The sequence below is a fragment of the Empidonax traillii genome, unplaced genomic scaffold (genome assembly GCF_003031625.1).
Source record: "Empidonax traillii isolate 1590-97213 ecotype Southwest subspecies unplaced genomic scaffold, ASM303162v1 scaffold834:size519909, whole genome shotgun sequence".
NCBI classification, from domain to species: Eukaryota; Metazoa; Chordata; class Aves; order Passeriformes; family Tyrannidae; genus Empidonax; species Empidonax traillii.
Window position 1 is genome coordinate 445,875 of NW_020956027.1, and position 14,019 is coordinate 459,893.

The window sequence follows — 14,019 nt, forward strand, 5'->3', positions numbered from 1 at the left end:
AGTATACATAATCAACCGAATGTTATAATAATTAATTCATTTTTTTAATCCGTAAGTAGATATCATCTTTTACCTTGACACCTGCATACACTCTATGTATTTATTACAACAGGAATTAGGAAAAGAATTTAATAAAACAGAAAAATTTCAGAAAGTGCTATAAGAATAATTAAATGATTGTGAAAAATTTTAAAGTGAGACCGAAAAGTTTTTTCTATTTTGGGTAGCATTGTAAGATTAACATGTTTTCTCAAAAACAGCAGACGCAGTTATAGGGAATTCTTGCAAACTGCTAAAAATCTTAGGAATAATTTGTAAAAACCAATGACCACACATGCATATGTATATATAGTAACCAACTTGGAAAAACCTTTCCAAAACTTTACTGGATGTTCAAGACTTCTGGCTAATGGCTTAACTGTTTAAGAGGTAAATGACAGATAGGAACTGACGTTCTGAGTAAGTCCTAAAACCAATTTAAACTAAAAAGCAGAAACAAATGCAGACACTGAAAAACAATCATCAGTTTAATGTCTTGTAACTTACTGCATCCTCCCCACAGCATTCCGCATTTCTTTCAAGCTGCGAAGATGCAGGATTTGCTCTCATTCCTGTTAGGCTACTGGAGATAGCCAAATCATGCTTTGAGCTGCTAAAAATAGAGAAAGCTGCCTTATCTCTGATGTTTCAGAGTTTTTCTGCTATGTGAGTTTTTAAGCTGTCTACAATAAATATGCCTAAACCCTTTCCAAGTGACTTTTCTCTGTAACAGGTCATCCTTAAAAGCATCTTTGCATCTCAAAGTAAGAGTCTGTCTGTTCAATAGCGATTTACTTAAGGCTGTACTTTGAACTCTTTGGTAAGGATGAATTTTAAAAGAGAACAGAAATGGTGAAACTGTACACATGCCAACCTTCACCTGGAAAAGATACAGACATAGAGCTCCCAGTTCTCACATAAAATTCCTCATGTACGCAAAGCACTTCCCCAGTGTCTGCACTGTGATCAGGTCCCTTTATCTTGGTTAAGTCCATCTGTCAAAATCAGTTCTGTCAGATCTCATTTCCTTTCCCCTCTTTTCCTCTTCTTTTTCTCCTTTCTCTCATTTCACCTTCTTTCCCCACTAACTCCCCCCGCCTCTCTCCTTTAATATAATCTGAGTGTTACTGTGAGAAGCATTCTCAGGAGCTTTTAATCCTGCTTAATATCACACGACTCACAAAGATGTAGTTGAGTGCTTGGCATAACACATAATCATTAATCAACAGACTTAAGAAAACAAAGTATAAGGAAGAATGAGATGGAGGAAGATGAAAACATGAAAAAAATAGTTGGAGAACAGGAGGGTATGACAAGACAAGACTGAGGGAACAAATCAGGAAACTCGTGGGAAATGTAAACAATGTTATCATGAAACAACCATACAGCTTCTAGTTTTGGCATTCAAACCTTATAAAGCTTCATTCACAAGAAACAAAAACTTTATCCTTAAGGCCATAGTAATAAGAAGTCAGAGGCTTATAACTGCACTGGATTGTGAAGGTGAGCTTTTAAAATCCCAGACTTTTCTCATTTCACATATTATGTGGTTAAGGGTCTTTTCTGCCCCTTACAAAGACTAGAATTATACAATTGTTCCTTACTTAACAGCAGCAACCCTTAAGTCGCCCTTCCTTCCAGCCAACTTTCTCCTCCCCAAAACACCATTGTGTATTATTATTTTTCCTTCACTTTTGTTAAGATTAAAACCATTTAAAAGAAGGGCCTAATTAAATGTGCAAATTTTGCTGAGGAATAATGACCTTAAATGATTCCATGATTCTATAATATTACAGTAAGGAAAGAGGTTTTAGAACCACTTTGACAGGCAGTTCAAGACATGGAAGAGAAGAGAAAATCAGAGGAATTTAAAAGTAGCATTTTCACAAGGTAGTCCAGGTCATTAATGGCTTTTTGGCCTCTTCTGAAATAAGACCCTATCACTTATACCATTCTGAGAGAAGGTATCCATACAATTAATAGAATTGCTGCTGGGCTGCTGCTTGTAAGGTTTCTCATAGGGTGTTTGAACATGTGCCAAAAAAGTCTCTATTCTAAGGGAATAGATCATTCAAGGAATGTTCAGAAGGTGAATTCTAAAATTAAACCAAGTGAAAAGAGATTAAAAGTGATAAAAAACTGAAATGCAGAAGGAATGCCTGCATAGAGACTGATAAATGCTATCACCATTAGAAAGGCTATACTTCCTAAAATCAATTACAGTAATAGTTTTGAACCTTAGGAATGACCTTTAATGCCTTTAATATATGAACTGCATGACAAAGGAGGAAAGTGTTAGGTGCATTAGGCCACTTAAATTGGTTAAGCTCAATAGACTGAACATGCCAATGAGAGGGCATACCCTAAAAATTACTGTAAAAGGGGTGAGGTTTAAACAACAAGCCTAAACCAACTCAAATTATGATGTTTGAGATGAATGAATGAATGAATAATGTATCATGCTTTGCTTACGTCAATGAAAAAAAGGCTAAAGTAAGGCATACTAAATAACAAAAGTTTGAAGAGTATTCATATGTAACATTTATGGGCACTGTATTTTGCCTCACAATGTTATAATACAGGTATTAAAGTAATGGGCCTATGGGAAATTCATTTAAGTTCCCAAAATGTTTCCTGCAGGTCACTTCTGGTATGAAGCTTTTCCATTTGACCCAGAGGCAAAGGTACATCTGTGCACCTTCTTAATTCTGTGCTTCCTGCAGAATTCCTAAGTGCACTAAAACTAGAGCAGTTTTGGTGTGCAACCAAATATTTTGTTTTTCAAAATACATATGGAATATGAAGTATTTCTTTCTCAAATAATATCACATTGATCAGACAAACCCTGAAAAGAAAATTTTAGGTATTCTTATTTAGCTGTGTGTGACTTTATTTAGATAACAACGTGGGGATTAATTTTGCAGAAAGGGTGTAACTGGTACAGATACAATTGTACTAAGTCAATAAGGATTAAGAATTACATTTACTGAGATGCTGAATACTTAATTTTTCTCCAAGCTTTATCACACACAAGGGAAAAATAAAGGACACCCCAGGCTTTATTCTCCTTCCATTTTCACTGGCAGCTACTTGGAGATAAGCAGTCCTGTTTCTGAAGGCATCTTCCCAAGAGGCACTTGGCAGGCAATGCATGGCCTGCTAACTGACTTCACGCAACGGGAATTGCTGGTTTTAGCCAAGTGATTCTGCACCAATTGAGAAGTCAGACAGCGAGTGTGACAAAACCCTCTCAGCAACACCCTGACAGTCAACAGGAAATTAAACTACACTGGAATGAAACAGCATTTTGGCAACTGGTTTTGCCTCCTCCTGCTCCCACCATCACAGAATGCCTGCTCCTTCCTAAACCACTTCAGCTTCCAGTCCTAACTATTTTCTTAGTGGTTTGGGCTGTCCCACCAAACTTGGAAACAGGCTGCAGTACAGTGCAAGCACATACTCTCCTTGCCAGCTGTGCTACAGAAGCAGGAGCCATCAGCAGAGGAGGCAGTTCCGAATGTCTTAAAACAGCACTCCAAGACAGTAGAGCTACCAAGGCAGTGTAAAAGTTACGACATCAGTGTCAGGCTCTAAACAGAAAGCCTTTTCTTGTACTTTTCCCCAGAGAGCTAACTCAGAGCTTCAACATGCAAAATTTTACACAATTGAAACTGCCAGTGTTTAAAACTTAGGAAATTCAATATTCCATTTAAAGGTTTTGGGTGGCTTTTTTCTTTGTTTTTGTTGGTTGGTTTTTTACACGTTATTTAGATACAAATTAATTTATCAACCCCACCTAGGAAAAAAAGGCATAAAATTGTCAACATGGAACATACAGTTCAAACCTGCGGTTTAATTATATACATCAGAAGGATTGAGAATAGAAATATTATTAATACCACTTGGCTTTATGCAATATTGCTCCAGATGGACTGACAATGTAACAAATACAAAGTATTTCTGTGCAGAAGCAGATCAGATGATATTTTTTTCAAAGACAGTTGGTTTTGGGCAAAGAGAAAGAACTTTGTGCTTCATAGGGTACTGAGGAGTTGATTGAGGTCAGGCTTTCCTTTGAGAGAAAGGATGGAAGAAATGGATAGAGAATATGGCAAAATATCACAAAACCATGAGCATGTGTTGAAAGAAAATATAAGAACAAATAATACAGAGGTAGAAATGGATGGAAAAATAAAATCTCACAAAAATCAGTTGTCAAATTTTAAGCACCTCTATAAAGGAGGGCTGACAAAGTTTAATGTCAGCCTCACAGGAGAACATTATTAATATGAAATACAATAGAGCAGAGACAAAAGGAAGGACAGATGTAAACATCAGTGGCTTTCGTTGACCATGAAGTGCGCTGAAGCATAACATGACAGGCTAGTAGTACTTTGCACTGAATCCTGCAAATACAGCCCATAAAGAGGGGAGAGAGGGCAGAGAAACTTCTTCAGAGTAAGGAAATGTCCCTCTCAATACAGTATGAAAATCAGATGTTCAAAAGAAAATGCAGAAGAAGATTAAAAAAAAAAAAGGAAAGTACTGAAAAGACTGGACAACATCCAGTGCAGGTAAAATAGAGGTATCATGCCATTTTTATTGCAGTGTGCACAAAAATCTGGTGATGGTACTATTATAAAGATGAGTGAATAAATAATAATTTGGCTGTTAAAGCCTGTACATCCTTCAGAAGACAACAGGGAGCCAGCACATTTCTCTCTCCCTCTCTCCCTGAGAAATGGGGAGCTCCTGCCAAAGCGTGTGCTTAAAATGGTGACAAGGTAATAAAGCCATGTGTGTGGGAACTGTATAGCAGTGGTGGAAATACAGGGCTCACTATACCCCACTGCCTTGGTTTCAGCAACTCCTCAGTATTCTTAACACTACAATGACAGCATGGTCTCATCTCTTCAAGTGTTTACTGTCAGTTACCATTTGGCATACTGACAACATTATTGTCTAAGGAATAAGTGAAAAAAACCAGATTATTTTGTGGGAACAATCATTATTTCCAATTTAATCTCAAGGGGTTGCTATAAGCAACAGTTGCAGAGTACTTCTTTAAAAATGAAGCTTTAAAACACCTTTTATTGCATGATAACAATACTGGAATGTCACAATCTTTCTGCATGTTGTAGTCAGTTAAAAGCAGAGAGGACTGAAGTCTTTCATGGAGCAGCTTTCAAAAAGTGACATACAACCTGATTCAATGTTCAGAAATGCCTGTGGATGGGATAATCTACAAACTTCTGGTTCCTGACAAAATTCTAACAGCTAAAAAAACAGGCCTAGGACTCTGCACGGAAAATTCAAGACAAAACATGGTGCGGTGGGTACTGGCAGTTACATAATATTATTAGGTTGCAAAAGGCAAAAGAAAGAAAACTAAAATTCCATTAATAAAAACCTGACAGTTCATTACCATTTGGAATATCGTATTCAACTCTGGTCACTGCAAATAAAAAAAAAATTTAGAAAACAATTCAGAGAAAGAGGGGGAGATTAATTAAAACCTGGCAAGTTTTGGTATCCAAAAGATTGAATGGACTCGGAACAGCTGGTTTAGAGAAGAGATGACTGAGGTGCAAAATAGGTGACAGGACAAATTAAACGTGAATGCATTTTCTTTCCCTCTAAAAAGACAAGCGAACATCAGTGAAACTTAAAAAACTGTATTTTAAACTGGAAGATTTTGAGTGCAATTCCCTCTCCCAAAGTTTATTAACTTAATAGAACATGAAAATTTAGGACATTGTTGGGTTTAAAGCAGATTGGACATTTCAATGAAAACCCTTTTTTTCCTGAAAGCTATGCAAATTTTCAAGCTTCAGAGGAACCCCAACACACCTTGGGAGCAACGAAAATACTTGTGCTTTGGTGTTTTATTTCTGAAGTTATATATTTCTGTTTCCAAAACATTCTTCAGGAACAAGTGATGAGAGCCACTCACCAGGGTGGAGTGCTGGTTTGATCCAGTCTAAGATTTCTCTCACTTCATTCTTGGCAAAACCTTTCTCACTCTGTAAAACCCTCATTTTCCAGCCTCTTCACTGTCTCTCATTTTCTTTAATGCTAAGCAGGTAAATACACCTGCCACCCATGAGAATCGTAAGAGAACTATAACTAATTATTTTATTCACAATAAAGCGATGAGTATAGCATAAATTTTCCCCATACAACCATTACAATATATTTGTTTGTAAGAAAATTCAATTCCTTTTCAACTTAGTGACAAGGAAACAAAAAAGATTCTGTGGTTCTCGTCAAATTCTCATAAGATCCTCTATCCTAATTCTTCCACTCTATCCCTTGATTTCAGTGCATTTCATGTGCCTTATTTCTTTCTTTCTTTTCCTGTAAATTTCTCTTCCTACCTTCTACCCAACAGGAAAGTTTTGTTCTCTATGTATGGTAAATGCAACTGGCTTAAATCCTATTTTATATCAGTCTGTGTTACTCAAAATTTAATTCAATCACTGAAGTTCAGTTTTTTCATCATACCAACATTCACTGGTGTGCATCTGTTTAATACAAAATAATTACTAAAGTCTGATTTTTTAATGTTTTATTTCTTCTTACACCAGCTTTTAAATAAACGTGTTCAGGTCTTATGGCATGACTGGTGTACATAACTGAGCAAAATACTATGACCTGCAATTTATTTAGCCAGCACCTATGGACTATGTACAACACAGAGAGATAACAGATAGTTTACACTGTATCACTGTAAACTCTATGCACTGTACGTATTTATACGAGCACACACGTATATCTACATTTTAATGGATTGTGGATCTTAGAATGTGAAAAGGCCTCACTCTGGAATCTGAATGCTGCCTAGACTAGCAGGAAACATTGAGCCTCAATCTACAGTTTTTTAACTGTTTAGCCAAATACTGAAGGGACTGCTACATGGTTACTTTTACTCTCCAGGACAATAAACTGCTGAAGATTGTAGCATTCCATGCTTAAAAGTCAACAGAATTTCTTACATACATAAGAAAAGTACTTCTTTCTTGCAATATTTTTTTCTCCTTCTCTAGGCACACAGATGCAAACAAGCAAGTAAAAACTCCAGTATATAACTCATTAAATAGTGAGAACGACCTTCTACAGCCTTCCCGGGCATTGTGCATGGATTTTATGAAAGTCACTTTATTTGCAAGCAGAGGGATTTTTCTGAGAGGGGTGAAAGGCAAAAGAAGTGTTTGTATTATATAGCCGAACTGGGTCAGCCAGGTCAGTCTTAACAGCAGTAACAATGAACTGACAGATGTGATTATTATTCACATCCTTAGAGGAAAACCACAGTAGTTCCAACCCTGTTAAGTTCAAAACCATGGGTCAGATATCAACAAGCCAATTAAAATCCCATTGTGGAGATGTGTTTTTAAACTTTAAAGAAAATCAGAGGTCTGTGTACAACAGAATATGTTCAGGAGACATCTTCCCTTTCACTTCAGGCAATCTGTTCCCCTCACATCCCTTATCTGAAATTCTTAACATCATCTTATATCATCAAGGTGCTCACAAGCTTTTTATTCTGAAAACCTTACCAGGTTGTTGTCACAGCTCATTTCCTGCTATTTTTGTAAACAGAACTCCCAGCTTCCCTTCCAAAACACTGTCCTGCCATCCCCAGAAGAGAAAGATGCTCATGTTGCTGGGTCCCTGCCTGTCTTGTCAGCAAGTCATCCCTTGTTTTTGTTGCTCCCCAGCATAGAAGACAATGCAGCAGTAACTTTCCTTCTGTGTCCACACAGCCTCTCAGCCACCTTGCTTTGGAAGACAAAAGGCCCCATGGCACCCGTGTTATGACTCTTCTCTAGAGTCAGGACACAATTGTAATTTTGTACGTGTTTCTGCTGTATATGACGTCACGCAACCATATCAGCGTGCAGGCTCTTCTACCCACAGGTACGTGGTATTAACACAAAGACTATACCTTATTTTTGCTTTCTTATGCTTCTCTAATAGGAAGTCTGATGAATAAAGTGACTGAAGGTAAGTGTCACAGTTTAAACCTACACAGCTGTTCACTCATACCTCCCAAAATGGGACGGGGGAAAGAATCAGAAGGGTAAAACCAAGAAAACTTCAGGGCTGAGATACAGATAGTTTAACAGGTAAAGCAAAAGCTGCATGAAAAGCAAAGCAAGGAATTCATTCACCACTTCCCATGGGCAAGCAGGTGTTCAGCCACCTCCAGAAGAACACTACCCCATCACCATCACACATAACGGTGACTTGGGAAGACAAACACCATCATTCTGAACATCTCTTCCTTCTTGCTTCTTCCCCCAGCTATATATTATGGGCATGATGCCACATGGTGTAGAATATCCTTTGGATCAGTTGGGGTCAGCTGTCCTGGCTGTGTCCACTCACAACTCATTGTGCACCCCAGCCTACTTGCTGGTGAGGTGGGATGACAGCAGAAAAGGCCTTGACTTTGTGTAAGCACCACTCAGCAGTAACAAATACATCTCTGAGTTATCAACAGTCTTCAGCACAAATCCAAAACATAGCAACATACCAGCTACTATGAAGAAAACTATCCCAGCCAAAAGCAGCACAGAAAGCAACCCTAAAAGCAATGGCATTTATAATCTGCAGTGAAAAGTCACTCACTGTAGAAAAGCAAGAATTCCCAAACTCATTTAAAATGAAGTCAGAATGCAGTTTTAACTATGAATTGTGAGTAGTACATACAAAACTAACTCATAAGATAACATAAAGATCATAAATGTTTCCAGAAACCTATGTATTCCTTTTATATCTTAAGTTGAATGCGTCCACCAAAATTCCTACCCTACAAAATGCATAAATTTATATAAATCACAAAAATGAACACATAGGAAAAAATATTTTCTGCAAGTACATAGAAAAAAGTCAGATTACACACATTTCAGTAATGGTTTCTGGAAGGTTCGTTGGGATCTCAGTAAGGCCTTTCCCACGACAGTCCACAATGTTGTTACTACAGGTGCATGCAGTGGGGCAGTGCAAGACACTGCAGGATGGAGCCATAAAGGACTGGTGACCTGCAAAGGAAAACATTTTACATTTACTTGAAAAATCTAAGGCAGAACTTCTAAAATAAACATTCTAGTCTATCAATACTTTCAAACTGCATTAATTTAAGCACACAGTTAATAGTAACATGTTGATTCAATACTGAGAGATGAAAGACAAATGCTCAACTACTGTGCTAGCATTACATATTTTTTCAACTTCTTTAGCAACACCCAAAATATTCAAAATCATTCCGTTAAATAAAATTCTGATCCATATTTCAGGTATATTTTATTTATTGAATGTTATTAAAAACTAATTACTGATTTATTTAGTTTTCAGAAGTTTGTGTAGTATTAAAAATTGAAGGCCAGAGAAATAAATGAACTATGCTACAAGAACTGAAGGTGTCCTGCTAGCTACAGTTCTGTTCTGCAACTCTTTATTTGATTATGGCCCTTCAGTTCTAAATAACTTAGAGACAATTTTGGAGTTATGACATTTTGATTCTATCTCACACAATAATACGTAACAGCATTCAAACAGCTGTTATTCTCTCAGTTTTAGCTCAGCAGACTTCCTCCCACAGCTGTACTGTTCTCACTAACTAATTTATACAGGAGTTCCTCCTGGTTTTTTAGTGCTGTTTGTTAAACTCAGCATTTTTAATTGCATTTAAACATAGTCACTTTGTATTTAGTTATGCTTTCCAAAGTAAAAAACTTACTATATTTTCCTGGAAATAGATAGATTGCACATTTTTAAATATATTATTGCACTCATTCTTCTATCAATTTAATGATAAAAAATAGCTGTTTTGTAATGACACACAAAGACACAAAAGAATGAGTAAGGCATGATGCCCTCCTTTTCTTTCTTTTTCTGTTAAGTTTAAAAAAAGTTAGGGAAAAAAAGAAAATAATTATTTCTTGACTATGAAGCCACAATTTAATTTAAGATCACTCTCACAATATTTCATGTCATATATTAATATAGGAAGGGCACACTGACAATGTAAGTTGCAGATCAGTGCTCTTCCCACTTGCAAATTTATAAAACAACTGCACAAGTTTTAAATTGCTGAAAAGATTAGTCTGTTGAAGTCAGGTTGGATGGGGCTTTAAGCAATCTAATTTGGTGGAAGGTGTCCCTGCTCATGGAAGGGGAGCTCGAAATAGATGATCTTTCAGGTTGCTTCCAAGCCAAACCATTCTATGATTCTATGACATGTCATTTTACAATATAATAATTTGATTTCACATTTATGTACATGTTACAAAAGTACAAACAGCTGCCAAAAGTGATACACACTTCTTGTTTTGTAGCTACAGAGAGGAAATGTTTCATTTACCTTTATTAAATACAAATACAGTGATCCAGGCAGAAAACATGGTTATTTTCCTTCCTAATAATCATTATAATGGCCAAGTTATGACACCATTCATGCCACTCAGCTCTGCAGCCATAACATTTTAAATTAAGATACATGAAATTATCTTGTTAGGATGCCTTTTAAATGTACATACAGGCAGAATTAGTGGCAAGAACACTGCTAGCATTTGCCATGTGAAGATGGCAGCGCCTTACACTTTGATGTCAGAGACTGTTTAAAAAGGACAGAACACTGTGCTCTCCATAAACTTTCAAAAGCATAGATCTGTGCAAATTTCGGGATATTTGGCAACAAGCTTCTGGGGCTTTGCAGAAGAAACTCTTATGAACCACTGAAAAGGCAGATAGCAATATTGCAGGTGGTTTTTAATGTTCTTGAGGAAACTTGAACAGTAGACAAAGATTTGAAGAAGATTTTCAGTCTGAGTCTAAAAATATTTAAATAAGAAAGATAAACTTGCCTTCTTCCTCATCTAGAAGATATGAATAAAGGAAAAAAATTGAATAGAGAAAATTTGATTAGTAATGAACTGTTAGTAATTTCATTATTTTATACCAAAAATAACCTGATGCATTAAAGCATACTAATAAAATTCAAAATGTTACTCAGGGATTCAAAATAGTATTTAAATGCTAGAAAATAACACAAAGAAAAAGCATCAATCTGTAAAGTTTTTAAAAAATAATAAGGCCTTATTAGTAAAGGCTTTATGTTCTCAATAAGTGCAGCTTTTATTTAATTTGCTGCATCTCTCCCCCATAATTATACCTTTAGAAGGCTATACAATCTATGTGAATGCAGCATTTACACACAATTTCTCAGGATAGAAGCACCCCCCCACATAATACAAATACTGATCATTATTAGGATTTTTTTTTTAATAAACATTAATCCTTGGATTACTCAAAAGCTAATGAAAGTCAACATGCAGCGCTAGCAATCACCACTGAGAAGTTGGTAGGTGTGTTTCAAAACAGGACTGGATGAGCAAATCTGTTTCCCTTACCACTGCAGACAAACTCCCTCTTTTGGACCTCAGCCACGTTGTGTCCCCGGAGGTGGGACGGCCCCATGCACTGGGTGTAGAGCCCGACCCGCGGCCGCTGCCGCAGCCAGTCAGACAGCCAGGCCAGGTGGCAGTCACAGTACAGGTTGTTGGAGTGGAGACGACTGCGTGGAAAGAGACATGCCAATACCTTTAAATTAGGAAGGACAAACAGAAGAGCAGCCAGTTTGCCCCGCCCTCCCTCCAGCAAGCAACTATGCCAATTTATTAATACAGCTGTTAATGAGGAATTGATTTTTTACATCTTTCATTGAAAGTCTGGGAGTTACAAGACAATAAAGAAAACTATACAAGTAGGAAAATTACTTTTTGGCGGTGGTCTAATTAATTGGAAGAAAAAAGAATGTTTCCTAATAAATTAACTTATCTGTAGTTGCCTGTCTCTTGTCTAAAAGAAAGAAGTAAATATACAAGAGCTTGAAAGCTGCTGTGGGACTCTTTAGCCCACACCTGTACAAATAGTAAGACAAAAATGTCTCAAGAAAATTGCCCTATGGTGATAATACAATGTCAGAAAAAAGAGTTAATAAAAGATTTGGTTTCCAATTAGATAAATCTGTAAGTCAGGTCATTACTAGTCTCTATAGAAACAGCCTGAAAGATCCCTGTAACGGGTCATACTCATTTACTGCTGAACAAGATAGAGTAATAACTCAATATAAGGCACCTTCTTCCACATCTCTTTTCTGATTTCCTCTCTTTTTGTTTAACCACAGAAAGTGGGATTAGCTGTTTTTGGCTACTAGGGATGCATGTTCTAAGCAATGCCTGAAATTAAAAGACCAAATGGAAGCAAGCGATGGAATTAAGGAAGTTGTCTCTCTGTTGCAGCGGTCTGACACAAGACCATGGCTCCTTGCCAAGTGGCAAAAAGCACTTTGCCATTGATAAAATATCAGACAAATGTATTCACTAAATTAGGTAAATTACTCTTCCCTGGCTCTTACATTTTCTCAAACTACAGAAAAGGATGTCCAGAGCTATAAATCAAATCGGTATTCAGAATCATCCATAACAGAGTAATGCCACTTTGGTCCTTTTTAGCTGATGTGCTCAGTCCTAATTAAATAACTGTAAAGGAAATGCAAGACATTCAGAATGTAGACAAGGAGTTTAATTAATCCACTGCAAAATAAATCTGCAAAGCAACCTGAAATGTGTAACCAACATAAACAAAAATATTAGCTAACAATTTCCCCCTCCCATAAATGAGTAGAAATTAAAGGCAATATATTTTCCTGTACTTATTTTTGGGTGAGTGCTTTGCAAATATAGCTCAAGATACAGCACAGTCATTCAGTACAATCTGTGGCCAGCTGTAAGCAAGAACACCATTGCAAATCAGAACTAATGCCACTAAAATCAATACAGTTATACAAGCATATTCTGACTGCAAATGGTTTTATCACAGTGATAATCTGTGTCTAGTTTAATTTGTTTCTAAAATAATATTTTCAGAAGTTGATATATCCCAATCAAAGAAAATATAAATATTGCTGATTTGATTCACTATATTTTGTGGTTCAGAAAAGTTGTATTTTAATACAGGACAATACTTCAAATTGTATTTGAAGGTTTGAAAGAAGTACAGACATGATTTTTTTCAAGACTCAGACCTGAAAGAATGAAATTCTATTATCAAAATCTAGCTGAGGCCACCCATGATCAGCACTATTTAAGTGCTTTTGTGTTTGTCCAAGCAAGAATGGTTACAATTTTGTTATGAAATCCACAGAGCTACTCACTTGAATGAAGTTTCTTCAGTTACAAACAATATGTTAACTCAGGTGAATATCCCTACTGATTTCAATACAGTTGTGCAAACCAACATGTGTAAAAGAAGTTAGACAGACCTTTTGTAAAAGTAGTTCTTTAACAGTAACAGCTTCCCTTGACCTCTGATAGAAGCATCTCATTAATTTTTAATTCCCGTTTCACTGGACAATCTGTTTGAAAGTGAGTCTCAGGGCTAAACCTTGATATTTTCTGGTTTTGCCACTCAACATAACATATATTTATTTGCAGAAAAATAATCCCAACCCCTATCACTTCCATATACACTCTTTTCACTGTGCTTTGTTTTAGAAGACCAAAGTGTTCCTCTTTGAAAGTCATAACCTCTAAAAATGGGGACCTTATTGTAAATGCTGACACAACTTTAATTATAATAGCACAACCGGATGATGCTATAATTTTATGTTACAAAGAATGTTGGCGAGCCAGTTTAGTTTAATTAGGTCTGCTAGCAGTACAGTAATAAAAGCATAAAGATTTCCCATTTATCACATCTGACAGTCAATCAAAGATTCTCCCATGTTCCTAAATGAAATGTGACCCGTTCAATAGCTCAAAGTAAAACAAATTTTTGACTTTCAAAAAACATCAATTTATTTCTCTATATAGCTGTAACATGTAAAAGAGAATTCCCCCTGCCCTCATGTTTTTTTTTGTTAGACGGTGAAGCTTTTCTGTAACTGAATACAACGCTATGGAAAGTGCTTCC

The 14,019-nt window shown here is 36.5% G+C and overlaps 1 protein-coding gene across 1 annotated transcript in view; it reads right to left on the minus strand.

Annotated features, from left to right (window-relative positions):
- SLIT2 (slit guidance ligand 2) overlaps positions 1 to 14,019 on the minus strand; it is a 114,543-nt gene that overhangs the window by 85,232 nt on the left and 15,292 nt on the right. The window contains exons 6-8 of the mRNA XM_027902066.1: positions 11,457 to 11,620; positions 10,911 to 10,922; positions 8,948 to 9,086 (exon numbers count right to left, since the gene is read on the minus strand). Coding sequence (XP_027757867.1) covers positions 8,948 to 9,086; positions 10,911 to 10,922; positions 11,457 to 11,620 — 315 coding nt within the window. The remainder of the gene's footprint in view (positions 1 to 8,947; positions 9,087 to 10,910; positions 10,923 to 11,456; positions 11,621 to 14,019) is intronic.